Source organism: Salvelinus alpinus, chromosome 23 (assembly GCF_045679555.1).
Source record: "Salvelinus alpinus chromosome 23, SLU_Salpinus.1, whole genome shotgun sequence".
In the NCBI taxonomy this organism is placed as follows: Eukaryota; Metazoa; Chordata; class Actinopteri; order Salmoniformes; family Salmonidae; genus Salvelinus; species Salvelinus alpinus.
Window position 1 is genome coordinate 42682693 of NC_092108.1, and position 26554 is coordinate 42709246.

General features: G+C 42.3%; 2 protein-coding genes across 37 annotated transcripts in view; both read right to left on the bottom strand.

Moving 5' to 3' along the window:
- Nucleotides 1–138: 138 nt before the first annotated feature.
- On the bottom strand, nucleotides 139–11118 carry LOC139551279 (espin-like protein). The gene is made up of 7 exons (XM_071362747.1): nucleotides 11104–11118; nucleotides 9103–9241; nucleotides 4459–4598; nucleotides 2108–2235; nucleotides 1414–1786; nucleotides 913–1356; nucleotides 139–846 (listed from the first exon to the last, which is right to left on the bottom strand). Exons 1-7 carry the CDS (start codon nucleotides 11116–11118, stop codon nucleotides 139–141), a joined length of 1947 nt encoding a protein of 648 aa, XP_071218848.1.
- A 2564-nt stretch (nucleotides 11119–13682) lies between these two features.
- The window catches only part of kif1ab (kinesin family member 1Ab), a 53372-nt gene continuing 40500 nt past the window's right edge, over nucleotides 13683–26554 (bottom strand). For 34 of the 36 annotated variants that reach the window (XM_071362456.1, XM_071362455.1, XM_071362453.1 and 31 more), the window contains 11 exons: nucleotides 26360–26474; nucleotides 26112–26245; nucleotides 25905–25966; nucleotides 25532–25677; nucleotides 25076–25264; nucleotides 24827–24898; nucleotides 23897–24003; nucleotides 23574–23696; nucleotides 23017–23209; nucleotides 17421–17539; nucleotides 13683–17264 (listed from right to left, as the gene is read on the bottom strand). In XM_071362456.1, coding sequence (XP_071218557.1) covers nucleotides 17225–17264; nucleotides 17421–17539; nucleotides 23017–23209; nucleotides 23574–23696; nucleotides 23897–24003; nucleotides 24827–24898; nucleotides 25076–25264; nucleotides 25532–25677; nucleotides 25905–25966; nucleotides 26112–26245; nucleotides 26360–26474 — 1300 coding nt within the window. In that variant the 3' untranslated portion in view covers nucleotides 13683–17224. The remainder of the gene's footprint in view (nucleotides 17265–17420; nucleotides 17540–23016; nucleotides 23210–23573; nucleotides 23697–23896; nucleotides 24004–24826; nucleotides 24899–25075; nucleotides 25265–25531; nucleotides 25678–25904; nucleotides 25967–26111; nucleotides 26246–26359; nucleotides 26475–26554) is intronic. The other 2 variants (XM_071362431.1, XM_071362458.1) reach the window with 2 other exon arrangements.

A 26554-nucleotide genomic window follows, 5' to 3' on the forward strand; every position in this document is an offset into this window, starting at 1 on the left:
ATGTACGCACACTCATAAACTAAATTCAGAGCATTCAATCTTCCACTTTACCCTCTGAAAGCACCCGATTAGCAAAGAAAAATCTAGAAATGCAACAGCGTTATACAAAAATATCAAAAGACAAAGTGAAAACAAGGACTAGTGTTTGAAATCAAACAGCTCAGCTTCTTTCTCCTTCCAGAAAGCAAAGCTACGGTCGATGTATTTACAGATCTCATCATTGCTGAAACAGGAGAAGTCCGTGCCGCTGCTACACTTGAGAAGCTCTTCTTCTTCCGGAGTGGCAGTTTGCACTATGACCTCGGGCACTAGCCTTGTGTCTGGATACTGGCACTCTCTGGCAACCCCAGGATGGTACCTTCCAGGTACTGCAGCATTCCCAAAGAACCTGGCTTTGATGTCCTCAAATCCATCACTCCACTGCCGCTTCCCTTCTTGGATCTCCTGGAGGATGGCCTTGTGGAAGTCCCTGACGGTCTCCCATGGGAAACAACCTACGTGATCGAAGACCTCGAAGCACAGCAGGTGCCTCATTTTCCGCTCCTCAGCCAGCAAATCCTGCTCCAGGATGTGGAAGTAGCCCAGCATGAAAAGGTCAAGGGTCAGGCTGTCGTAGGCAACCGGCGCCCCGTCCACCTGGAGAGGCAGGAAGTGCTCGGGGGAATAGGTGGTGGGGCACCACTGGCTTGGGGATACCGGCGAAGACTGTATTTTGGCGCTCCGCCAGGTGTTGAGCATCTTGTCTACTGCAGTTTTTTGGCGGTAGAAGAGAAAGAGAGAGCCGGTCCGGTGTGGCGTCCCCGTTTGTGTCGTCCAATTTTGTATCCCTGATTGTATTGTTGTTGTCTGATGTGGTGTCCCTGACTGTGTCGAGTTCCTTATTGTGTCGACCACGGCCTCTGCTCTTTCGACTGCCTCCTTTCTCACCCTGGCTCTCACAGAGATGGCGTATGCTGACTTCTTCCAGTGGCTCAAGAACAGGACGACAATGCGTTCTTTTCTCAGGCTGGTCGTCTCCATGACCCGGATTGGGGTAGGGATGTCATGGCGGGCTAGTTCAAGTTCACAGCCTAGAGCGGTGTTAGGGGTTTGAACAGCTAACTCAGAAGCTTCCACCCTCCCCCTCGGAGTCTGGCTCCTTGTGACCGGTCGATGCGAGTCATTCACAAACCCCCCAAACGGGTAAATCCCCCCAATTTGACCTTCAAAGTTGGACCTCAAACTCCTCACCGACACCCCGGACTGCTGGATCTCCCTCTCCACCCTCTCCCTCCTCCCTTTGCTGTAGCTCTGGCTCTCCAAGCGGTGGCTGAAGGATGACACCATCTCAACACGCTGAAGCCTACACAAGCCCCTCTCAATCCCCACCCCCACCGTTTCCCCCTCCCCTTCGCCCACCACCTCCATCACCACTTCCTCATCTCGGCGCGTCAGACTGGCCAGGAGTTGGTACATACTCTTGACAATGCCAGAGACACGACTACACCACACAGGAAGAGGTAGATGTCCGTCTGCGTCCATCTGCTGGAGGAACTCATTGTTGACAGTGATGTTGGCGATGGGGTCGGGTAGGATGGCGCGGAGCTCCTCGGTGAGACGTGCCAGCTCCAGCTCGTAGGCCTGGCAGCGCTTCTGCATGGACACGTTCTCAATCTGCCTCTCAAGGTAGAGCAGGTCGTCCTCAGTCAGCAGCTCGCCGAACGGGCCCAGGATGGCGTTGTGGGCCTGTGAGTACTTCCAACCATCTGCTTCAGTGTAGCTATTAGCCATGTCCTGGTGGTGAGCAAAGGAAGGAAAGGTCTCAACTTAAAAACAATGAAAAGTTTGAAGCTAATGGTGAGCATCATCAGCTACATGCTAATTTTAGCTATCTACATGCTCAACAAAACTAGTGTTACACATGAAAAATACTTTTTTGCGACGTTGTTAGAGATTCTTCCACACTATAAATGGCACAATCCTCAGACACCCAATGGTAATTTACTCCAGTCCATATCCTGAGAACTATGGAAGCAAATGTGTATTTTTTGGCATGAATCTGCTTCCATCGCAGATAACGACTGTACAGAATGCTACATGCATGTGTTGAAAACATACCTTCATCCTTTGCTCCTCCTCGTCCTGTAACCTGGCCTTGAGTTGGCGCACCATAACCTGCCTCTTCCACTCTGCAATGGGCCGGCCACTCTCGTCGTGGGTGGGCACCAGAGAGTCTATGTCCGCCAGGATCACCTCCTCTATGGGAATGAGCTCCAGTAGCTCCCCCTCACTGTCAGCCCTCTGAGGAGATATTATACCACCAACAGATAGTTTATTTCCAAAAAGCTATATCCACCAATGTTTCAACAGAAATAAAGGCGTATGGGTACCTTTATGTGTATGTAAAATATTACTGTTCTCAGATTTAATAGATTTTTTGTATTCAAATGGGTTTTGTTGCAAAATGCTATATATCCATTGTTTAGCTGGAATGGATGTTCAAATTCCGTTATGTTTCAAATATAAATTCAACCCATCATGAATCGTGCCTCATTCTATAGTGTTTGGTTAGAGTTAGGCCTCGTCCCAAATGGCACCCTATTCCCTTGTGGCGTCATACCAAGACGTGCATTACTTTTGACCAGAGCCCAGATCTCATACTACTGCAAAGATCTTTTTTGTTGTAATTTTTTAAATGTATCATTTGTACAGTTCTTTATCTTATTTACGGAATTTAAGTATTCAGACCCTTTGCTATGATACTCGAAATTGAGCTCAGGTGTATCCTGTTTCCATTGATCATCCTTGAGATGTTTCTACAACTTGATTGGAGTCCACCTCTGGTAAATTCAATTGATTGGACATGATTTGGAAAGTCACACACCTGTCTATATAAGGTCCCACAGTTGACAGTGCATGTCAGAGCAAAAACCAAGCTATGAAGTCGAAGGAATTGTCTGTAGAGCTCCGAGACAGGATTGTGTCGGGGCACAGATCTGGGGAAGGGTACCAAAAAATGTCTGCAGCATTGAAGGTCCCCAAGAACACAGTGGCCTCCATCATTCTTAAATGGAAGATGTTTGGACCCACCAAGAGCTGGCAGCCTGGCCAAACCTTGCAATTGGCGGAGAAAGGCCTAAGTCAGGGAGGTGACCAAGCACCTGATGGTCACTCTGACAGAGCTCCAGAGTTCCTCTGTGGAGATGGGAGAACCTTCCAGAAGGACAACCATCTCTGCAGCACTCCACCAATCAAGCCTTTAATAAGGTAGAGTGGCCAGACGGAAGCCTCTCCTCAGTAAAAAAGGCACATGACAGCCCACTTCGAGTTTGCCAAAAGAGTACCTAAACGACTCTCAGACCATGAGAAACAAGATTCTCTGGTCTGATGAAACCAAGATTGAACTCTTTGGCCTGAATGCCAAGCATCATGTCTGGAGGAAACCTTGCACCATCCCTACGGGAAAGCATGGTGGTGGCAGCATGATCCTGTGGGGATGTTTTTCAGTGGCAGGGACTGGGAGACTAGTCAGGCTCGAGGGAAAGATGAACGGAGCAAAGTGCAGAGTGATCCTTGATGAAAACATGCTGCAGAGTACTCAGGACCTCAGACTGGTGCGAAGGTTCACCTTCCAACAGGACAATGACCCTAAGCACACGGCCAAGACAACGCAGGAGTGGCTTCGGGACAAGTCTCTGAATGTCCTTGAGTGGCCCAGCCAGAGACCAGACTTGAACCCGATCGAACATCTCTGGAGAGACCTGAAAATAGCTGTGCTGCGACGCTCCCCATGCAACCTGACAGAGCTTGAGAGGATCTGCAGATAAGAATGGAAGAAACTCCCAAAATACAGGTGTGCAAAGCTTGTAGTGTCATACCCAAGAAGACTCAAGGCTGTAATCGCAGCCAAAGGTGCATTCAACCCAAAGGTGCATTCAACAAAGTACTGAGTAAAGGGTCTGAATACTTATGTAAATGTCATATTTCAGTTTATTTTATTTTTTAAAAACTGTTTTTTCTTTGTCATTATGGGCTATTGGGTGTAGATTGATGAAGGAAAAAAAATCTATTTCATCCATTTTAGAAGGAGGCTGTAACGTAACAAAATGTGGAAAAGGGCAAGGGGTCTGAATACATTCCGAATGCATTGTATATCTTGTTTTGCAATAAATGTGATTGTCTCTCTGAAAAAGAACTGGTTCCAAACAAACACATGTCTGTCATTTAACAACCCCATGCCATGATTAGATATGAAAAATACACACCAATCTCTTTCAGAAGTATAAAAAAATACTGAATTACCAACATTTCTGAAAATGGATATATAGCGTTTTGGAATCGTTATAGAGCATTATATTACACGGAGCATACAAATGATATTTTACTTTATTTATATAGGCCTACATTGACTTGTGTTGCTCAACACTCCCGGGTGAAAATGCAAAGAAACAATAGAGCACAGATAACATCTATCAGAACAAGCTCCATGAAAGGACTGACATTTTGTCCAGTGAAGACAGCAGTGATCCCAGCCTGTCTCAGAGACTTGATAGACTTCATCTGGGAGAACAGGGTTTGGTCCCTCTCTGGAGGCTTCAGCAAATTAAAGGAGCCAACAACTACAAAGGCAAACACAACACAGTCTGTTATATCATGCTTCAACAAAAATGTATCTTTGTGGAAATTTTGATTTGAGTTGTTTTGAATACTTTAAACACTGTAGTTTATTGTAATGTAAGAATAGTGTATGATTACTTGGGGTTAATAGTTCAAGTCCAAGGTTTTTTGACATGTTGGCTAGCGTACCCAAAGTGAAAATGCTAGCTCAAACTTCCCCTGGTGAGAGTGTCGCAGCTGACTTGGCCCATTCAAGATAACGTGCTGCAGATCAATAAAATCTGGTTGGTTTAGACACAAAATAATTAGCTAGCTAGTTAGTAATATACTACTATAAAGTTGTAATTTACAATCAAGGATGTATTTCTGAATACAAATGGGGCGGATTTTTATTTTGCCAAAATGTAGCCTGCCGTTTGCTGGAGCTAACGGTAATTCATTAATAAAAGAGGTTCACACTTTTATTAGCTGGCCAAAATGACATGAAAAGTGATCAAAATGTATTAAAGAGCAGCTGAGCTGACTGTTTTACTCTGTGTCAAACCTACTCGTTAGGAAATGTGACTGAGAATGAGATTTGGGGCTTGGAGACTTGCTTTGATGTGGGTGTCTCTTGTGTGTGTGTTCGCACGTGGGAAGTATTTGTACATTCACTCTGCCAAAACAGTACACAGTTGCAGTCACTCTAAATAACTTGAAACAGTTGAACCAGTTCTTGTGTCTGGAAGTAACCTAAGCAAACTAGCCAACTTCTTTTGCCAATCAGCTTCAGCCGGTGTGCGACCATGGCAAAATTGGTTTGATTTTGGGTAGCCCATCTGTGGGTCTAGTGAGGGACTGTCAATAAATTACACAATGTAAATGGGACAATATTTTCATCTTGTACACCTTTTAGTTTTCTTGTTAAATCCTTTTAATATTTGTATATCAATTTCTACAATTTATAAGTTGTTTGAGGTTTTTTAAGTAATTTAAATTTGGAGCTATTGACATTTTTTGATATTGCACCATGTACAATTTACTGTGTAATTGTGTAATTTACTGATGGCCCCTAACTAGCACCATGAGGATATTCAAAGTCAAACCAAATTCACCATGGTTGGCGTGGGCATAACTATTGGGTTGCGTGCAGCTTCGCTCTGAATTGATGAGTACTTGGGTGCTGACAGCTATGGGCATGTGGGCAGGATTGAAATAAACCCAACACAAGGAAAAGTGATACGCACAATATATTCCTTACATCTGCAAATCTCAGTTTTGGACGATACTGACTTTATGACAAAAATGATCGTACTTTGTAGCCAATTCTGATACTAGAATGAATGTTTCTGACTCATACCAGAGAAGGTGGTTGTTCAACTCAGTTGCTCTTTAACAGTATTGCAGTAATTTCAGCAATTCTGAATTATTTTGATTTTAGATAGCAAAGCAATCGATATCCTATCCTAAACTTTTTGGAAGCGAGAGGCATCTTTTTAAAATGTATTTAATTTTTTTTGAGCGGGTAGATCAGCTTTAATATTGCAGATAGATTGTAGCTTCCGTCATTGTAATTGTCTGCATCCTTTCCAATCCCCCATATATTTTTTTGTAAATATATATACAATATATATATATGTGTGTGTATATGTGTATATATATATATATATACACACACTTACATACATGTATGTATGTATGTATGTATGTAAGTGTGTGTAAATATATATACAATATACAACTTACATTCATACATACATACATACACACATACACACATAAATACATCCATACACATATATATATAAATATACATACATACATACATACATACATACTGTACATACATATAAATACACACACATGTATATATATATATATATATATATATATATATATATATATATATATATATATATATATATATATATTTAGGGTTAGTGAAAAATAATGAAGGAAAATATATATTTTTAAGAAATACACACACTACCATTCAAAAGTTTGGGGTCACTTGTTTTTGAAAGAAAAGCACATTTTTTGTCAAGTTTATCATTTTAAAAGGCTAATTGATCATTAGATAAACCTTTTGCAATTATGTTAGCACAGCTGAAAACTGTTGTCCTGATTAAAGAAGCAATAAAACTGGCCTTCTTTAGACTAGTTGAGTATCTGGAGGATAAGCATTTGTGGGTTTGATTACAGGCTCAAAATGTCCAGAAACAAAGACCTTTCTTCTGAAACTTCTGAGTCTATTTTTGTTCTGAGAAATTAAGGCTATTCCATGCGATAAATTGCCAAGAAACTGAAGATCTCATACAACGCTGTGTACTACTCCCTTCACAGAACAAACTGGCCCTAACCAGAATAGAAAAAGGAGTGGGAGGCCCCGGTGCACAATTGAGCAAGAGGACAAGTACATTAGAGTGTCTATCCCGGAGTCGGCTCTTCACTGTTGACGTTGAGACTGGTGTTTTGCGAGTACTATTTAATGAAGCTACCAGTTGAGGACTTACCCGCAAAACACCTGTCTCAACGTCAACAGTGAAGAGGCAACTCCGGGATGCTGGCCTTGTAGGCAGAGTGGCAAAGAAAAATCTCAGACTGGCCAATAAAAAGAAAAGATTAAGATGGGCAAAAGAACACAGACACTGGACAGAGGAAGATTGGAAAAAAGTGTTATGGACAGAGGAATCTAAGTGTGAGGTGTTTGGATCACAAAGAAGAACATTCGTGAGACGCAGAAAAAAATGAAATGATGCTGGAGGAGTGCACAGCTGTCAATTGTTTGGTCCTTAAATGAAACTGGTATACTTTTTTTATTGATAAAAATGTTCTTTAACCAATTTTGGTCTTTAATGCAGGGCCGACAGACATGTTCCTTACTTTTCCCTGCTTCCACTGCTTCTTCTATTTTTGCGGTAACGCTGCAATTAGTTGGTTGTAATTTTGGGTAGAGCAGACATTTCCATATATTTTTGTGACATAACTCCACTAGTCCTATTTATGATATAATTTACAAAGATTATACCTTCTTTTTTTTATGTTATCAAAAAATAATGTTTTTTTTAACTACAATATTTGTTGTATTATTTGTTCTGTCTTTTCTGGTGGATTAAACTGAAATTGCAGCCAAATTTCTATGGCTTGTTTTCAAAATAGCGATATTTTGGAGATGATTTTATTTTCAAATAACTGAAAGTGAGCAGTTGTAATCTGAATAAAGGGAAAAAGGCCATTCTTGAACTTGTGGTGAAACATTGTTACTTATTTGCTAGAGAACCAATTCGGATTTAAGAATAACTTTTGTATGACTGACGCCTTTAGTGAGATGTCTACTGCTTTAATATTTAATCATTTCTGCCCCCCGAATTCATATTAATTATATAAATAGGTTCTTTTAATTTTGTCTGGCTTGATATTCCAAATAAAATGGAATATTTTTTGCTCAGACCATTTTATTGGTAAACTACACGGTAATGTAAAAGTTAAATTAGTTAATATAGTACACTTATCATAATTTGGTTGTAATCCAGAGAGGTTCGAAAAATGATCTAGATCCTATATGATGCTGTGGAGGGATCTAAATTATGGATTTAAAAGAAGACATGAATCATCAGCATACAATGACGCCATTGTTTTTAAGGATTTCTAGCCCCTTGATATTATTGTTGGATCTGATTCTGCAAAATTGAAAGATTCCAGGCATTTATATTTAACTCCAGTCGTACTTTATCAAAAGCCGTTTCAAAGTCAGCTATGAATACCAGGCCTGGTTTCCCAGATTTTTCATAGTGTTCTATTGTTTCCAGTACTTGTCTTATATTATCTCCAATGTATCGTCCATGTAAAAAACCTGTCTGATTAGGATGAAAAATATCTGACAATATCTTTTTAATTCTATGTGCGATACATTTTGCTAAAATTTTTTGCATCACAACACTGAAGTGTAAGAGGCCTACATTTTTTTTTAAATTGACTGGATCTTTATATATACCACTTGGGTCCTGTTTCAGTAATAATTCAATCAGACCTTCTTGTTGAGTGCCTGATAATCTACCATTTATATAGGAGTGGTAAAACATGCAAATAACGGTCCTCTGAGTATATCAAAAAAATATTTGGTATACCTCCACTGGTATGCCATCCAGCCCTGGAGTTTCCTGGATTTAAAGGCTTTAATTGCATCAAGAAGTTCCTCCTCTATAATTTGGCCTTCACATGAGTCTTTCTGTACAGCTGTTAATTTGACATTATTAATATAATTGTTTTTTATTCAATTATCTTCAATTAGTGGAGATAGAGGAGACTGAAACAAAAACATATGCTTAAAGTATTTTGCTTCCTCTTTCAAAATATAGTTTGGTGAATCATGAGTGACTCCATCATTTGTAAAAAGTTTCAGTAAATCATTTTTGGTATCATTTCCATGTTGAAGATAAAAAAATAGTTTGGTGCATTTTTCCCCATATTCCATCCAGTTCGAACAATTATCTGGAGGTGTCTTGCAAAGTCCTCAATGCTCCTTACCAGAAGAGGCCACCTGTACATGTTGCATGGAGCCAGTGGCGTTTCTCATTGAGGGGGAGTATATCGGGGTCAAAGGTGAGGATGATGCCAGGGGCGGGGTGGGGTAGCGAGGCTGGGGAGGCACCTCCTTCACCGGCTGCTGGGGACACATACGGGACAGGGATGAGGAATATGTCAATGAATAAACAGTAATAGATAAATATATTGGAACAAAGATATATTACAAATATATTACACATATATTTAGTATTGTAATATATATAGAGAAATATATATATTTACAATATATTTCTAATATTATATACACTGTATGTATATGTGCACTGAGTGTACGAAACATAAAGAACACCTTCCTAATATTGAGTTGCACCCCCCCATTTTAAATGGCTTTTACAGATTGGATGTTTTACAAGAAAATGTATTTTTATTCATGGTTGTTTCTATTGTTTTTAACAACATGTACTTTTGAACTAATTTAAATGTAATATTCAAATGCTGTGTTTTATGCTTTCATTCCGTTTTTTTGTGTATCAAATGACGTTTCAAAAATATATATGAGCTGTTTTAAAGGAAATGCAACAATAAAACGTAATATATATATATATATATCAGTAAGGGATCATAGCTTTCACCTGGATTCACCTGGTCAGTCTATGTCATGGAAGAGCCGGTGTTCCTAATGTTTTGTACACTCAGTGTATATTCATATAATATGTATTACAACACAATCACTCGCAGAAGGTGACTGGGAAAGCTGCCGCTACCGTCAATATTACTTGCCAACGTGCAATCATTGGACAATAAATTAGACGAGGTACTATCAAGAATATCCTACCAATGGGACATCAAAAACTGTAATATCTTATGTTTCACGGAATCGTGGCTGAATGATGACATGGATATTCAGCTAGCGGGATATACGCTGCACCGGCAAGATAGAACAGAACACTCCGGTAAGACGAGGGGGGGCGGTCTGTGCATATTTGTAAACAACAGCTGGTGCATGAAATCTAAGGAAGTCTCTAGATTTTGCTCGCCTGAAGTAGAGTATCTTGTGATAAAATGCAGACCACACTATTTGCCTAGAGAGTTTTCAGCTATACTTTTCGTGGCTGTTTATTTACCACCACAGACGGATGCTGGCACTAAGACTGCACTCAGTCAGCTGTATAAGGAAATAAGAAAACAGGAAACAGCTCACCCAGAGGCGGCGCTCCTACTGGTTGGAGATTTTAATGCAGGGAAACTTAATTTCTATCAACATGTTAAATGTGCAACCAGAGGGAAAAAAATCTAGATCACCTGTACTCCACACACAGAGACTCGTACAAAGCTACTACCGCATGGCAAGCGGTACCGGAGTGCCAAGTATAGGACAAAAAGGCTTCTCAACAGTTTTTACCCCCAAGCCATAAGACTAATGAACAGGTAATCAAATGGCTACCCGGACTATTTGCATTGTGTGCCCCCCCAACCCCTCTTTTACGCTGCTGCTACTCTCTGTTCATCATATATGCATAGTCACTTTAACTATACATTCATGTACATACTATCTCAATTGGCCCGACCAACCAGTGCCCCCGCACATTGGCTAACCGGGCTATCTGCATTGTGTCCCGCCACCCACCACCCGCCAACCCCTCTTTTACACTACTGCTACTCTCTGTTTATCATATATGCATAGTACACTTTAACTATATCTACATGTACATACTACCTCAATCAGCCCGACTAAGCGGTGCATGTATATAGCCTCACTACTGTTATAGCCTTACTACTGTATATAGTCTCGCTACTGTTATTTTTCACTGTCTTTTTACTGTTGTTATTATTTATTTACTTACCTATTGTTCACCTAATACCTTTTTGAACTGTTGGGTAGAGCCTGTAAGTAAGCTTTTTACTGTAAGGTCTACACCTGTTGTATCCGGCGCACGTGACAAATTAATTTGATTTGATTTGACAACAGTGACTGGTTTCCCAGACTTCAGGGTCGGTCACCTTGCTGTTCTCCATTTCAGCCCGTGAATAGGTTCCTCCTTTTGTCCAGGTAGGCAGGATAGTTCAAGGTCGAGTTCAAGGAGTATCTTCAGACCCAGAGCCTCTGATACACCGTTGGTCTCCCACTCCTCTCGTTCTCTCTGGATGGGAACACTCTCTGAAAGACAGTGTCAGAGAGGAAGGACACCACATGACATAGCAGTTGCCGTAATTGTCGGATGATAACCACTGGTGAATTGGGTTAGCCATACTGTTCACATGACATTTCACCTACATTAAGCATTTTAACAAGAACAACAGCGGCATCAGCAACTCACAGACCCGAGTTGGCCAAGAGTACCCCACCTAGAGAGAAACGTGACCTCAGAACATGACCCACGAGTCGATAAGAGGCCCCAAACCAATCTTCTAAGAGTCCAAGACCCCCAGGAAGGAGGATACATACAGTATGCAAACACCCACACAAACACACACACACGCGCTACTGTACACAAAGTCCAGAGGTATAAGCTAGAGGTGAAACGTGAGCCCAGACTGTTGAATGTAGCATACCCCCCCATGGGATGTAGGAGAGACAGACAGTGAGTGTGTAAGAGGTCAGACACCTGATAGTACGGTTCAGGTAACCTTAGTGATTCACAGGATTTTTAAGGACTTAATGCTATTCATTAGCCTAAATGCTACAAGGTCCACTTAGGGTAGGCTGTGCCACCCAATAACACTACACTGGCACTTAATCCAAGTGCTGTGGTTACTTAGCTACAGTAGTACACACTCTAATTAGTAAATATTAAGATATTAAGAGCCCAATTGAAAGAATGATTCATTGAATGCATGAACACATATTTTTTATATTTTTTTTTATTTCACCTTTATTTAACCAGGTAGGCTAGTTGAGAACAAGTTCTCATTTGCAACTGCGACCTGGCCAAGATAAAGCAAAGCAGTATGGAAAGCAAACATATGCTTTCCATATCTAATTTTAAGAGAGCTTTCCATATGTTTAGCTGTTTTATAAGCATCCGTAAGTCCCCCCACACAATCACAGCAATGATACCCTATCTTCCAGTAATAGGACAATATGAAACAAAATAAATCACTATATGTTTACAGTAGCAGGAGTTTATCAGTCACCTCACCTGGAGACTGACACACTGAACAGAAATATGAGACAAATGTAATGGTGTAAGTGTCCCTACTATGATTATTTCCCTGTTTTATAAAAGAAAACCATCCTTTTGTTCAAGGAATCTGACAACATGGCTTGGCATTCATTATTTCAGAAAGTCAGTTGTGTAAATACTAAAACTACTGATAATATGTCTAGACACAGATCGATCTCTGCTGGTGAAACTCTACCCTGCAGTACTCCAATTATCACATGTTTTGCCCTTTCAAAACATGGTTCACACATCATTTTTTTTATACCAGAGATTCCTTTAAGCAAAAATGTGTACTTACAATAACTGCTGGATTCCCGGCATAGATTAAGTGCTGGTATGTTTGAGAAACGGTCTTCAACTTCTTTGACGCCCTCTTTAGCCGGCCAGCCAATGAACAAGGAAGAGTGGCCCATGTTCCAAACCCTCAGATAGGAGCCTTCTTAATGTTAATTATTCAAGGGTGGGATTGGATGTCCAGGGATATGGAAGTACAGTAGACCCAATGTCATGTGGATGTATGTATGTGAGGGAACCAAAGGCTGGGGGCAGGTGAAAGAAATGACATGTGACAAAGGAAGGCGAGCAATGCCTGTCAGTCAGATTGAAGGCAGCGAGGCATTGAATACCGCTTGGCTGATTGGCTAGCCATTGTGTTGTAGCGTCGGAGACATTCATTGGCATCAGGCTATTGATTGATAAATAGATTTGGCTTTGCAGTGATGGGGCCAAAATAAAATTATGGAGGCTGTAGGGAGAACTTTTGGGGTAGAAAAGGCAAAGCACTAAAGCCAGAAACGCACACACACGTGCTGCCCCCCCCCCCAAACACACACACACACATGCTGCCGCATACAATCCCACATACAACAGGCCATCCTCCCCAAATATGTGACAGATTACAAAAGCCTTTTAATCCCTGAATTGTGAATTGTCCTGTAATCCCATCTGCACCATCCCCACCATGGCACACTATTGGGTCCCATTGTGTGGAGTAATAAGCAAAACATTTATGTCTCTGTTATTAAGGGATTAGGCTTAATGACCTGTCTGTCTGGCCTGAGAACATCCTGAGTGCATTATCAATTATGGAGGGAGGCCATCACTGGCGTCGAGGGCCACACACACACACTGAACAGGTAGGACCAAACACACACACAAGACACACGGACACACACATTGACTGTTCATCCAAAAAACGAATCATCAAGTATTTGATTAGTTGAATCAGCTGTGTTAGTGCTGGACTGGACCAAAAACATGCACACCATGTAGGTTCCCCAGGAAGAGGAATGAACAGCACTGCATTAGAGATGCTTAGAGTTCTAGGTGTCCAGTTGAGTTGTCCAAACCAGCACATCTGTGATCTTTAGCTAATAAATGATGCCAAACAAAATCCAAACAAAGGACACAAGCAAGTGTTGCATAAATGTCACATTTATTTCGACAACTGGTTACGTGTCCACAAACATTAGAAGACACTAGAACTCCAACACTCAAAGATAACGTGAGCACTGAGATGATGTCACAGGCCAGTTATTATGGTATAAAGGAACGGGGGGGGGGGGGGTTACATCTGTGCGATAGGATCCATCACAGCCAATCAGGTTAATTATTTACAAGAAAAGGTGCCAATCAAATGTCAAGAAGAGTCAATACAGAGTCATGGAGGTGGGCGTTTCTCTACAGGGCTGCACTGAGGGGGATAGGACATCAATAGCAAGCAGTAAGGGAAAGAGAGAGAGAGACCAGGGTGAGGAAGAGACACATCTACATGCTTGGATCCAGGAAATTTAATGCCACGTAAAAAAAAAAACAGTCAAATCAGTGAAAGAGCCGATCCATATTCGTCTACAGCCAGATCACTGAACTTCAAATGCGTTGTTTTAACTTGTAGTGAGTTCTTCTTTGAGGACAGAAAGTCAGCTATCCTAGCAGTAACAAGTAGAGTTAAGAGTCCTCTTTACAGTAGATGCAGTAAGGTGCATTTAAGGTGCTACACGTTAAAGCGACAATAGTACAGTTGAAAAAACATCTCCTTCTGTTGAAGGATATCGTACCCTCCCAACCAATCTTACTCACACATTATTGATTAAATGATGATATGTGATAAATACAATAAAATATACTTGGATGACAATTCAATAGCTCAAACATTCCCTGCTTTACATACCCCACCTCCAAATAGCAACAATAATTCATAAATAAAGCTTTATTTTCTTCCATTGTTCGAGCAGACAAAATAAAGTGGCATACCAGTGTACAACAAAGCTTAAAATGCATACACCAAGATGACCACAACCTAGCCCTTCATATGAATCCCAGATTCCGTAGTTAATGGTATTTACCTAGCGATAGGTCGTGTTTTTGATGTCAGCGTTCTAGAATCAGAAAACAGAAAGAACTGCTGGGGGGGAGGCGTGATTTTCCACTGAAACCATCCAAATATTGCACTGCAGTATAACATCAATATATTCCTTATTGGGAGGATATGTTCATAATTGGAGACTATAAGCACTTAGTATGGGACAGCGTGTGAGCATGCCATGTCTTGCATGTTTTACCTTGCCGTGGCTATCTCAGCATGCTCTGTAGGTTGGCTGGCCTAAAGCATGCACTATGTGCTACACGGGAGAATTGTGTTTGACCGAACCACGACCCTCGCAGTAAGAACAAGGAACAACAGTAGGACATGATCCAATTGGCTGTCTGGCCATGGCCGGTCTGCTGCGCTAACACACGACGTTACCGTAAACACAAGACTAGCACTTGATTTTCAATAAAGCATGGTCACGCGAGAGCATAGCACAGCTAGACTAGGAGACAACCGGCAACTTTAGTTTGAAATGGCCCATCTTTTATGGCTGCTAGACCAACGTAGCGCTGAAGAGTCACTTTGCTTTAACTTCAGTCGGCAGTGCCCCCTTGATTGACTTTGGACTAGTTTTGTTTCAGAGAGCAGTTTGTGGTCATCTGGATGTAGCAGTATGGTCACAGAAACGTCTTCCTAAGTCCCTGGATGTGAGGCTTCATAACATCAACAGGTTCATACTGTATAGGTTTCAGATACAAACACCAGGCTGTAAAACAAGCTATACAAAAAGCAGAGCAAAGGATGTTAGACGCTACTTTACACAAGGAGCTGATGTAGGCGATATACTGTATTAGGCCTATTTAATCAAAACGGATAGATTCACATGGACACATAGCGTCAATATAAGGTTCATAGCATCCCAGTAAATAAATGTTTGCTTTGATACATGTAGTATTGAGCTAACGTGGTGGACGTCAATGATGTGAAAGGGTGGGATTGATGAAAAACTGGAAAGAGAGAGAGAGAAGGGGAAAAAGGAGGCACTACCTGGTGCATAATGATGTACTTTCAGACTCACAACTCGACTGTCGGAAAAAAAGGTCAAAAACATCCCACTAACCCATCAATACAGTAGGATCAAATTAGTCCTTACAATTATTCAACATACTGTAACCTACCACCATAGAACGGAATAAACGTCAACTTGCTCGAGTCGAGCAATTCTCAGTGTATCCACATGGTATAATTCACTTATAAACAGACATTCAGGGTCAACATCGAGGAGTAGAATAGTAGGTTTTGATGTTTTGAAGATTACATTAATATCTCTCTAAAACCTGGGAGCCATTTTGTCAAGTCTACACAACAGAGGATATCTTTACTATTTAAAATTGAGATTGGAATGCTTTGGTTTGAAGCAACTGAGTGATTAGGACAGACACCAACTCATGAAATAAAGTGTATATAATGCAACAATAAAGTGCGATGCGACAAAACTGGTCAGTGATCCCATACAAAAATAAATAAATATAAATAATGGTACATACACAAATAATACGGAAAAACACACAAGGTGAAAATAAGTCAAGGACACAGCTGCTCTCCACTGTCAGGCAGCCTGCGTATTATATGCTTTATACTCTACTGTAGCAAACGTGTTACTATCAAATGTCAGCACAGCAAACTCACCATTATCCAAACATGGAAGCCAAAGAGTCATCCTATTGTCCTATCATATTCTATTCTGTCCATCGTATTATCCAACTATTACAATTCTATCCCACTGTATTCTGTCCAAAACATTGGATACAAAACATTGTCCTATTATGTCACTTTTCACCCTACACTGTCCAATGTACCTTCACAGCATCCCATCTATCACACTGTATATTGTCCAAAACCTTGCATACAAAACAGATGCAATGACAACGAGTTACAGTACGCGCCTGCAGCCCAGCGATTTTCAACATGAGGTAATATGGATATGCTGTTTTAACATGAGAAAGAGCATTGATAGGTACTGCTATCTTCCCTCCACTAAACACACACAGAAACAGAGATCTCTTATGAGAGGACTAGAAAAGGGAATATACAATTTTCCCATTATTCTTTTTCTTATTAGACTACAGTGTTTATAAGAAATACATGAGAGGTTTGGATATGGGGCATCATATACAAATAGAGGGTGGTAGTAGTAAGTTGCATGATATTGGAACTGATAACAACTCGGACTAAGACATAAACGTTATATTCTTTCTTTGTTTGGCTAAACCCTACAGGGACTGTAAGCCTGGAAGGTAAAGTCTACATACACATGACAATAGGGAGCATCACAGCCAGCGGAGGTTAAGCCCCACTACTCAGGGTTGCGTTGTTAGCTACTCTTACAGTATATGGGTTTGAATGGTCTTTAATGGGTAGTTAATACCATGCATGATCCAGGTAACCAGGAAGAGGCGTCAAATAGGAGATCAGTTGGGATGGTTTTAAGTGCTGTTTGAGGAAGTATCAGCGACAGGATGGAGCACTGTTAGGGCAGAGAGCAGCGCAGGAGAAAGCTGTTTAGATAAGCTATATACAGCAGAGGGTCAGTGGAGATTTCAGCTGTTTGTTTTTTTTGTCCCCCCCCACAGCGGGTGTTCCTTTCTCACATCCTCTGGCCTGACTTTCTTCTGGAGAGCTTAGACCTTGAAGAGGTAAGAGAGGGGAGGGTTAATCTTAAATAAGTGTTTACAAGGAGATTGAAGTAATCTGGTATTACACTAAAAATAAAGATTTGAGTTAAGGTTTTTATTAATGAACACATGAGGTAACAAGGTTGAGGCAGTGAGGGGTTACTATACCTGATGGTTCCGGCGAGCAAGGGGTTAAAAGCATACAGCCAGTCATGCATCTCCTTGTCGTTACTGGCCTGGAGGAGTATTCCACGATGCTCGGTGCACACTGCAAATGTGTTTGGAGTCTAAAAACAGAGAGCATATTCTGTGGTTACTAGGAGGATGACACATGGTAAATTAGCTACATTTGGAAAGATCCAGGATAACATTACGTAAGGGTATATGTATTATATATTTACAAATATATTGACAGAACGAATGTATATTCCAGCAAATATATTTGTGGAATATTGTATTTGTGGTATATTTATAGTATATTTCTGAAAAATGTATGATGTATTTGCAATACATTAATGATATACAGTACCAGTCAAAAGTTTGCACACCTACTCATTCAAGGGGTTTTTCTCTATTTTTACTATTTTCTACATGTATAGTGAAGACATCAAAACTATGAAATAACACATCATGTAGTAATCAAAAAAGTGTTACAAAGTAGCCACCATTTGCCTTGATGACAGCTTTGCACACTCTTGGCTCTCTCCCTCTTGGTCAATTAATCTACACATAAAACAGTCAACCGAATCGTTTCTAGTCCTCTCTCCTCCTTCTAGGCTTTTTCTTCTTTTGACTTTATATTGCGATTGGCAACTTTCATAAATTAGGTGCATTACCGCCACCGACCTCGTTCGTCTTTCAGTCACCCACGTGGGTATAACCAATGAGGAGATGGCACGTGGGTACCTGCTTCTATAAACCAATGAGGAGATGGGAGAGGCAGGACTTGCAGCGAGATCTGCGTCACAAATAGAACTGACTTCTATTTTAGCGCACACAACGCTAAATGACTATCGCCCCGTAGCACTCACTTCCGTCATCATGAAGTGCTTTGAGAGACCATATCACCTCCTCAGCAATCGCAATCACACTGCCCTAACCCATCTGGACAAGAGGAATACCTATGTAAGAATGCTGTTCATCGACAACAGCTCAGCATTTAACACCATAGTACCCTCCAAACTCGTCATTAAGCTCGAGACCCTGGGTCTCGACCCCGCCCTGTGCAACTGGGTCTTGGACTTCCTGTCAGTCCGCCCCCAGGTGGTGAGGGTAGGTAACAACATCTCCACCCCGCTGATCCTCAACACTGGTGCCCCACAACAGTGCGTTCTTAGCCCTCTCCAGTACTCCCTGTTCACCCATGACCGCGTGGCCATGCACGCCTCCAACTCAATCATCAAGTTTGCAGACGACACTACAGTGTTAGGCTTGATTACCAACAACGACGAGACGGCCTACAGGGAGGAGGTGAGGGCCCTCGGAGTGTGGTGTCAGGAAAATAACCTCACACTCAATGTCAACAAAACAAAGGAGATGATCGTGGACTTCAGGAAACAGCAGGGAGCAGCCTCTTTATCCACATCGACGGGACAGTAGCGGAGAAGGTGGAAAGTTTTAAGTTCCTCGGCGTACACATCACGGACAAACTGGAATGGTCCACCCACACAGACAGTGTGGTGAAGAAGGTGCAGCTGTATCACCGCCTGGTACTGCAACTGCACAGTTGTACAGGTGCATCAAAGAGGGGACCGAGAGACTGAAAAACAGCTTCTATCTCAAGGCTATCAGACTTTTAAACAGCCATCACTAACATTGAGTGGCTGCTGCCAACATACTGACTCATCTCTAGCCACTTTAATAATGAAAAATTGATGTAATAAATGTATCACTAGCCACTTTAAACAATGCCACTTTATATAATGTTTACATACCCTACATTACTCATCTCATATGTATATACTGTACTCTATACCATCTACTGCATCTTGCCTATGCCGTTCGGCCACACACTTGTGTGTGTGTATAAGGTAGTTGTTATGACATTTTTAGGTTAGATTACTTGTTAGATATTACTGCATGGTCGGAACTAGAAGCACAAGCATTTCGCTACACTCACATTAACATCTGCTAAACATGTGTATGTGACAAATACATTTGATTAGATTTTTTTGATTTTGTGTAGTCAGCCTGTAAGTGCAAACCAGATGGGATGGCGTATCGCTGCAGAATGCTGTGGTAACCATGCTGGTTAAGTGTGCCTTGAATTCTAAATAAATCACTGACAGTGTCACCAGCAAAGCAGCCCCACACCATCACACCTCCTCCATGCTTAACAGTGGGAACCACACATGTGGAGATCATCCGTTCACCTACTCTGCGTCGCACAAAGACACGGTGGTTGTAACCAAAAATCTCAAATTTCGACTCATCAGACCAAAGGACAGATTTCCACCGGTCTAATGTTCATCGCTTATGTTTCTTGGCCCAAGCAAGTCTTCTTCTTATTGGTGTCCTTTAGTAGTGATTAATTTGCAGCAATTCGACCATGAAGGCCTGATTCACTCAGTCTCCTCTGAACAGTTGATGTTGAGATGTGTCTGTTACTTGAACTCGGTGAAGCATTTATTTGGGCTGCAATTTCTGAGGCTGGTAACTCTAATGAACTTATCCGCTGCAGCAGAGGTAACCGTGTGTCTTAATTTCCTGTGGTCGGTCCTCATGAGAGCCAGTTTCATCACAGGGCTCGAAGGTTTTTGCGACAGCACTTGAAGAAATTGTCAACGTTTTAGAAATTTTCCGGATTGACTGACCATGTCTTAAAGCAATGATGGACTGTCGTTTCACTTTGCTTATTTGCCATAATATGGACTTGGTCTGTTACCAAATAGGGCTATGTTCTGAATACCACCCCTACCTTGTCACAACACAACTGATTGTCTCAAACGCATTAAGGAAAAACATTTCACAAATTAACTTTTAACAAGACACACCTGTTAATTGAAACGCATTTCAGGTGACTACCTCATGAAGCTTGTTGAGAGAATGCCAAGAGTGTGCAAAGCTGTCATCAAGGTAAAGGATGGCTACTTTGAAGAATCTCAAATATAACATTTTGTTTAACACTTTTTTGGGAGTACTACATGATTCCATATGTGTTATTTCATAGTTTTGATGTCTTCACTATTATTCTGCAATGTAGAAAATAGTAAAAATAAAGAAAAACCCTTGACTGGTACTGTACAATACAAGACCAAATGTATGTGGACACCTGCTCATCTCATTCCAAAATAATGAGAATTAATATGGATTTGGTCCCCGCTTCACTGCTATTCTTCCATACCGATCTCGACAAACCATTTCTGTATGGACCTTGCTTTGTGCACGGGGGCATTGTCATGCTGAAACATGAAAGGGCCTTCCCAAACTGTTGCCACAAAGCTGGAAGCACAGAGTCGTCTGGAATGTAATTTTATGCTCTAGTGTTAATATTTCCCCTCAATGGAATTAAGGGGCTTAGCCCGAACAATAAAAAAACAGCCCCAGACCATTAATCCTCAACCACGAAACATTACAGTTGGCACTATATATTGGGGCAGGTAGCGTTCTCCTGGCATCCGCCAAACCCAGATTAGTTCGTCGGACTGTCAGATGGTGAAGTGTGACTCATCACTCCAGAGAACGCGTTTCCACTGCTCCAGAGTCCAATGGCAGAGAGCTTGACACCACTGATGCTTGGCATTGCGCATGGTGGTCTTAGGCTTGTGTGCGGCTGCTCGTCCATGGAAACACATTTCATGAAGCTCCCGATGAACAGTTCTTGTGCTGACGTTACTTCCAGAGGCAGTTTGGAACTCGGTAGTGAGTGTTGCAACCGAGGGCAGACAATTTTTACACGCTACGCGCTTCAGCACTCGGCGGTCCCTTTCTGTGAGCTTGTGTGGCCTACCACTTCGCAGCTGAGCTGTTGTTGTTCCTAGACGTTTCCAATTCACAATAACAGCACTTACAGTTGACCAGGGAAGCTCTAGCAGAGCAGAAATTTGACGAACTGACTTGTTGGAAGGGTGGCATCCTATGACGGTGCCACGTTGAAAGTCACTGAGCTCTTCATTAAGGCTATTTTACTGTCAATGTTTGTCTATGGATATTGCATGGCTGTGGGCTCAAATTTTATACACCTGTCAGCATTGGGTGTGGCTGAAATAGCCGAATCCACTAATTTGGAGGGGTGTCCACATACTAGTGTATGTGTTACATATTTTTTCATTTGGACAATTGAAAATGAGATGGTGCATCTCAAGAGATTTCATCCTGTAAAAATTCTAATAAATTAACATATTTACAGTGCATTCGGAAAGTATTCCGACTCCTTGACTTTTTCCACATTTTGTTACGTTACAGCCTCATTCTAAAATGGCTTAAATAGATTTTTGTTCCTACCCCATAATGACAAAGTAAAAACAGTTTTTTTACATAAAATAAAAAACTGAAATATGACATTTACATAAGTATTCAGACCTTTTAATCAGTACTTTGTTGAAGCACCTTTGGCAGCGATTACAGTCTCGAGACTTTTTGGGTATGACGCTACAACCTTGCACACCTGTGTTTGGGGAGTTTCTCCCATTCTTCTCTGCAGATGCTCTCAAGCTCTGTCAGATTGGATGGGGAGCGTCGCGCCACAGCTATTTTCAGGTCTCTCCAGAAATGTTAGATTGGGTTCAAGTCTGGGCTCTGGCTGGAAGGTGAACCTTCTCCCCAGTCTGGGGTCCTGAGCGCTCTACAGCAGGTTTTCATCAAGGATCTCTGTACTTTTCTCCGTTCATCTTTCCCTCGATTCTGACTAGTCTCCCAGTCCCTGCCGATGAAGAACATTCCCACAGCATGATGCTGCCACCACCATGCTTCACCGTAGGGATGGTATTGACCAGGTGATGAGCAGTGCCTGGTTTCCTCCAGGCGTGACGCTTGGCATTAAGGCCAAAGAGTTCAATCTTGGTTTCATCAGACCAGAGAATCTAAATGCCTGATTGGTGGAGTGCTGCAGAGATGGATGTCCTTCTGGATGGTTCTCCCATCTCCACAGAGGAACTCTGGAGCGCTGTCAGAGTGACCATCGGGTTCTTGGTAACCTCCCTGACCAAGGCCTTTCTCACACCAATTGCTCAGTTTGGCCGGATGGCCAGCTCTAGGAAGAGTCTTGGTGGTTCCAAACTTCTTCCATTTAAGAATGATGGAGGCCACTGTGTTCTTGGGGACCTTCAATGCTGCAGAAATAGTTTTGTACCCTTCCCCACATCTGTGCCTCGACACAATCCTGTTTCGGAGCTCTGGCTTGGTTTTTGTTCTGACATGCACTGTCAACTGTGGGACCTTATATAGACAGACAGGTGTGTGCCTTTCCAAATCATGTCCAATCAATTTAATTTACCAGAGGTGGACTCCAATCAAGTTGTAGAAACATCTCAAGGATGATTAATGGAAACAGGACGCACCTGAGCTCAATTTCAAGTCGCATAGCAAAGGTTCTGAATACTTATGTAAACAAGGTACTTCTGTGTTTTCTTTTTAATACATTTGCAAAAAAGTTTTCAACTTGTCATTATGGGGTATTGTGTATAGATTGATGAGGTGGAAAAAACAATTTAATCCATTTTAGAATAAGGCTGTAGCGTAACAAAATGTGTAAAAAGTTGAGCGGCCTGAATATTTTCCAAATGCACTGTATGTTATATTTGAAAGTAGTTCTGGTCGGTCATACCCGGAGCAGAGTCTGCTTGTCCTCGCTGTATTCCACCTGGGCGGAGGAAAGGTTGATGACGGAACGCTCCACGCTGTCCCTCTCGTTGCGGTACAGGTAGACGTAGGGCCGGCGGACCACTACATAGCGCTTCACCCAGCCACTGGTGTGGGGCTCCAGGAAGTGTAGGTAGCCTTTCTTAGAGATGATGGGGCTGAAATAAACATAATTTCTATTTGATTATTTGTTGTTGATTTAGTAAAAAAAAAAAAAAGCCCATTCAATACATTGATTATTATCCAAATAACTCAGGTGTTGTTTATATATTTTCCAACATTAACTTGATTCTAAATAATTAATCTAGCATGGATACTGTCAATCATAATTCACCACAATATCATAGTGCATGACTCATCTGGTCTCTATGGAATCCTGTACAGTAGTCCTAGTTCAATCATATTTTTGATATATTCCTTTCCCTAATTTTGTCATTTAACTGTAAGATGTAAACATTGTGTTTTTTTTATTCTACCTGGAGGCTTTTGCCATAGTGATAACCAAAAATGGTCTGGTCTCACCTGACGCGGATCTCCTGGATGTCAGGGACGAAGGTGCAGCCTCTACCCAGGGTCCTCTTCTTGTCCACAGGACTGAAGGGGTCCAGGTCTGGGGTGGAAGCGCCAGAGCTGGGCTCAGTGTGTCTGCAGACCAGGGAAAAACACTCTCTCAACGTTCTCAAAATATTCTCTGTGCTCTCTCAATGTTCTATCAATGCCCTATTAACAAGGTCCTCTCAACAAAGAGAACAAACTCATTTGCATATACTATTTGTCCAGGAGCAAGTCTTGGGTGAATAAAATGGGAGTAAGGGGTGACAGTTGAAAGGCGAAAGGCCACATACCTGATGTCATAATGTCCCTCCACCAATGAGGGGCAAGTAGAGGACGGAGTTAGAGTGCTCAGACTAGAAGAGGACGGAGACATCAGCGACGCTGACATCTCAGACAGCTGAAACACACACACACACACACATACAAGCGCATACAGATAATCACACAGACACACACACAGAGATATGCACGTACACGAGAACAAACAAACACACAAAAATAAGCACACACAAACACACACATACAGTGACACCATTATACATAAATCAACAGCTCCCATGTACTGTATTGCACTTTGAAGGATCTGCAAGGTCTGATACTAATCAGGCAATGCGATGAGGTCATGAGAAGAGATAGGTTTCTGCCCCAGGCTTTTTGGTTAAACATGTTACAGACAACATGCTGTAGTAGGGACAAAGAAGCCTGCCATTCTCTGAGAGGGGGGGGGTGAGAAAGGAGGGGGCTAGGGGTATGATCAAAAAAGGCTAGGTTAAGGAGGGTCTGGGTGAACGATTCCATATGCCAGAGGTAAATCTACAGAGAATATGGGACCTTGGCTTAGGGGATGGGGTTTATGATTGATGAGGATATGAGCAAGTACACGTAATGAATGAAGGAACAGAGTGCGGTGAATCGTTTAGTTATTTTGTTTTTAGTTCAAGTACTTTGTTAGAATGCAATTCCTCGTTAGAATTCAGTCATTTGTTGGAATACTAAATTCTCGGAGAGGCTGAGTGTGTGAACGAGACAGGGGATCAGGAGGGGAAAGAACGAAGATGACAAGAATCTTGGGTGGGATCAGTGACAATGGGCCGGAGTCTACAGGGGGCAAGTTTTTATGGGATGCTTTGGGCTAGGGCCTGGCTGGTTAAAAGTAGCCTGCATGGGGTACTGGAAGTGGGTTATAGAGGGGGTTAAAGGGCCTGGGGGCTGGGGCTCACCTTGCTCTCACTGGCACTGCTGCTCACCTGGCTGTACTCCCTGTTGAAGGTGTGCATGAGCAGCCGCAGACACTGAGACCCCAGGAGGAAAAGAGGAGGAGGAGGAGGAAAAACAAAGAATATTATTACTCATAACAACTACCAATAAAAGTTATAATGCATTTTAATCCAACAAAGAGAGACAACCAAAAAGGTGGCCAAGCAAGTGTTAGGCCTGGTTCCTAACTGAAGCCAGGGACTGGTAGTCACCTTGGCAGCCAGCTCCCTCTGCCTCTGGCTGGGGCTCTCCAGGGCGGGGCTACCCCCGGGACAGTGGCTGAGGATGGGGCTCTTGGCAAAGTCGCTAATGTCACCACTCTTGCAGAGGGCGTCCTGCCCCACTGCCAGGGTGGCCTCCAGTTTCTCCCGCAGCAGCAGGTAGTGCCTGGTCTTCTCCACCTGTACAGACACAACCAGAGAAACCATTGACTTTCTTTTGGCACAAAATGGCCGCCATGCATCGTCCAGGTGAGTCACCTTCATTGTTGAGTATTAACTCTATTCAATAAAAGGTACTTTGAAAACAGCTACTGTATATGAATGCCAACCATGATGCATAATGTGTTCCTATTTATTGACCAACCAATTCTATCACACTTGACTCCACCTACTCTGTGGAGTCTTCGCCCCAAACACCCTACAGACCCCACCAATGCCAGGCCTCACCTCCTGCAGCAGGCTGAGTTTCTCCAGCTCCCATTGGTGGTCCAGGATGAGGCTGTCGCTACGGGGCCTCCACCCAGCCAGGTTCTCTTCCCCACGGACGTATGCCACCGAGGTGTCCAAGACGCGCCTGCGCCGCCGCTGCATGCCTGAGGTGAACAAGAGGGCAACAGAGTGTTTTATATATGGCTGTAGAATAACAGATACATACTGCCAAGAGATCATTTGGTGATATGCCCTGTGGTTAAATCAAGGTTCTGATGCACACAGGATGACAGACATGCGGCATCCATGCTTGTGACAAATTGTGTAAGGGTGACAACATGGTGGAGCGTTCATTTTTCTCAAGCTTCAACTGTGTCATTCTTTAACTTACCGGGACTTCCGGCATCAGCGACATGGCAGAGACTGACTTCATACACTCCAGTGACACGATTACTGAGAGAGAGAGAGCGAGAGCGAGAGCGAGAGCGAGAGCGAGAGCGAGAGCGAGAGAGAGAGAGAGGAGAGAATGAGTTGTGTCTACTCTATAAACAACATAGAAATAAAGTTGAGATTCAGAGTTCCAGAAAGAAGGTCGAACCTCTCTGAGGGCCTGAGACAGCCGGTGCTGAAGAGGTTCCTGATGGAGCGTGAGGCGGGGAGCTTGGCGTCACGGGAGTAGAACACCATGCAGAAGTCTTTGGTGATCACTGTCGGTTGGGTGCAGTTCTCCATCTGAAGAAAGTTAGAACAAAATGTATCCAAATCAGAACGCACTTAATCCAAGCCGATATTCACTTGGGTTACGGTTTAGATGTCATGTTTAGGTTCGATTGTTGATCCGTTTACCTCTAGGTAAGCGGAGAGAGTGATGTAGATCTTTTCTCCATAGGGAGTGACACGGTTCAGGAGGAGGGAGTTGTGCATGGAGCTATCCCACGCCGCCTCAAATCGGTAAAACGTCCTGTTCAGTCAACATACAGGCAAACGTTACAGGGGTTTTGTGTATAGAACTTGTTTTCATTTGGTCAATGGTGAATGAAT

Coding starts and splice junctions, on each gene's coding strand:
- LOC139551279 (XM_071362747.1), bottom strand. Junction 4,599..9,102: donor TGTACAGGTGGCCTCTTCTG/GTAAGGAGCATT, acceptor TTGCCTTTGTAG/TTGTTGGCTCCTTTAATTTG. Junction 2,236..4,458: donor TCAGTCCTTTCATGGAGCTT/GTTCTGATAGAT, acceptor ATTCCCATAGAG/GAGGTGATCCTGGCGGACAT.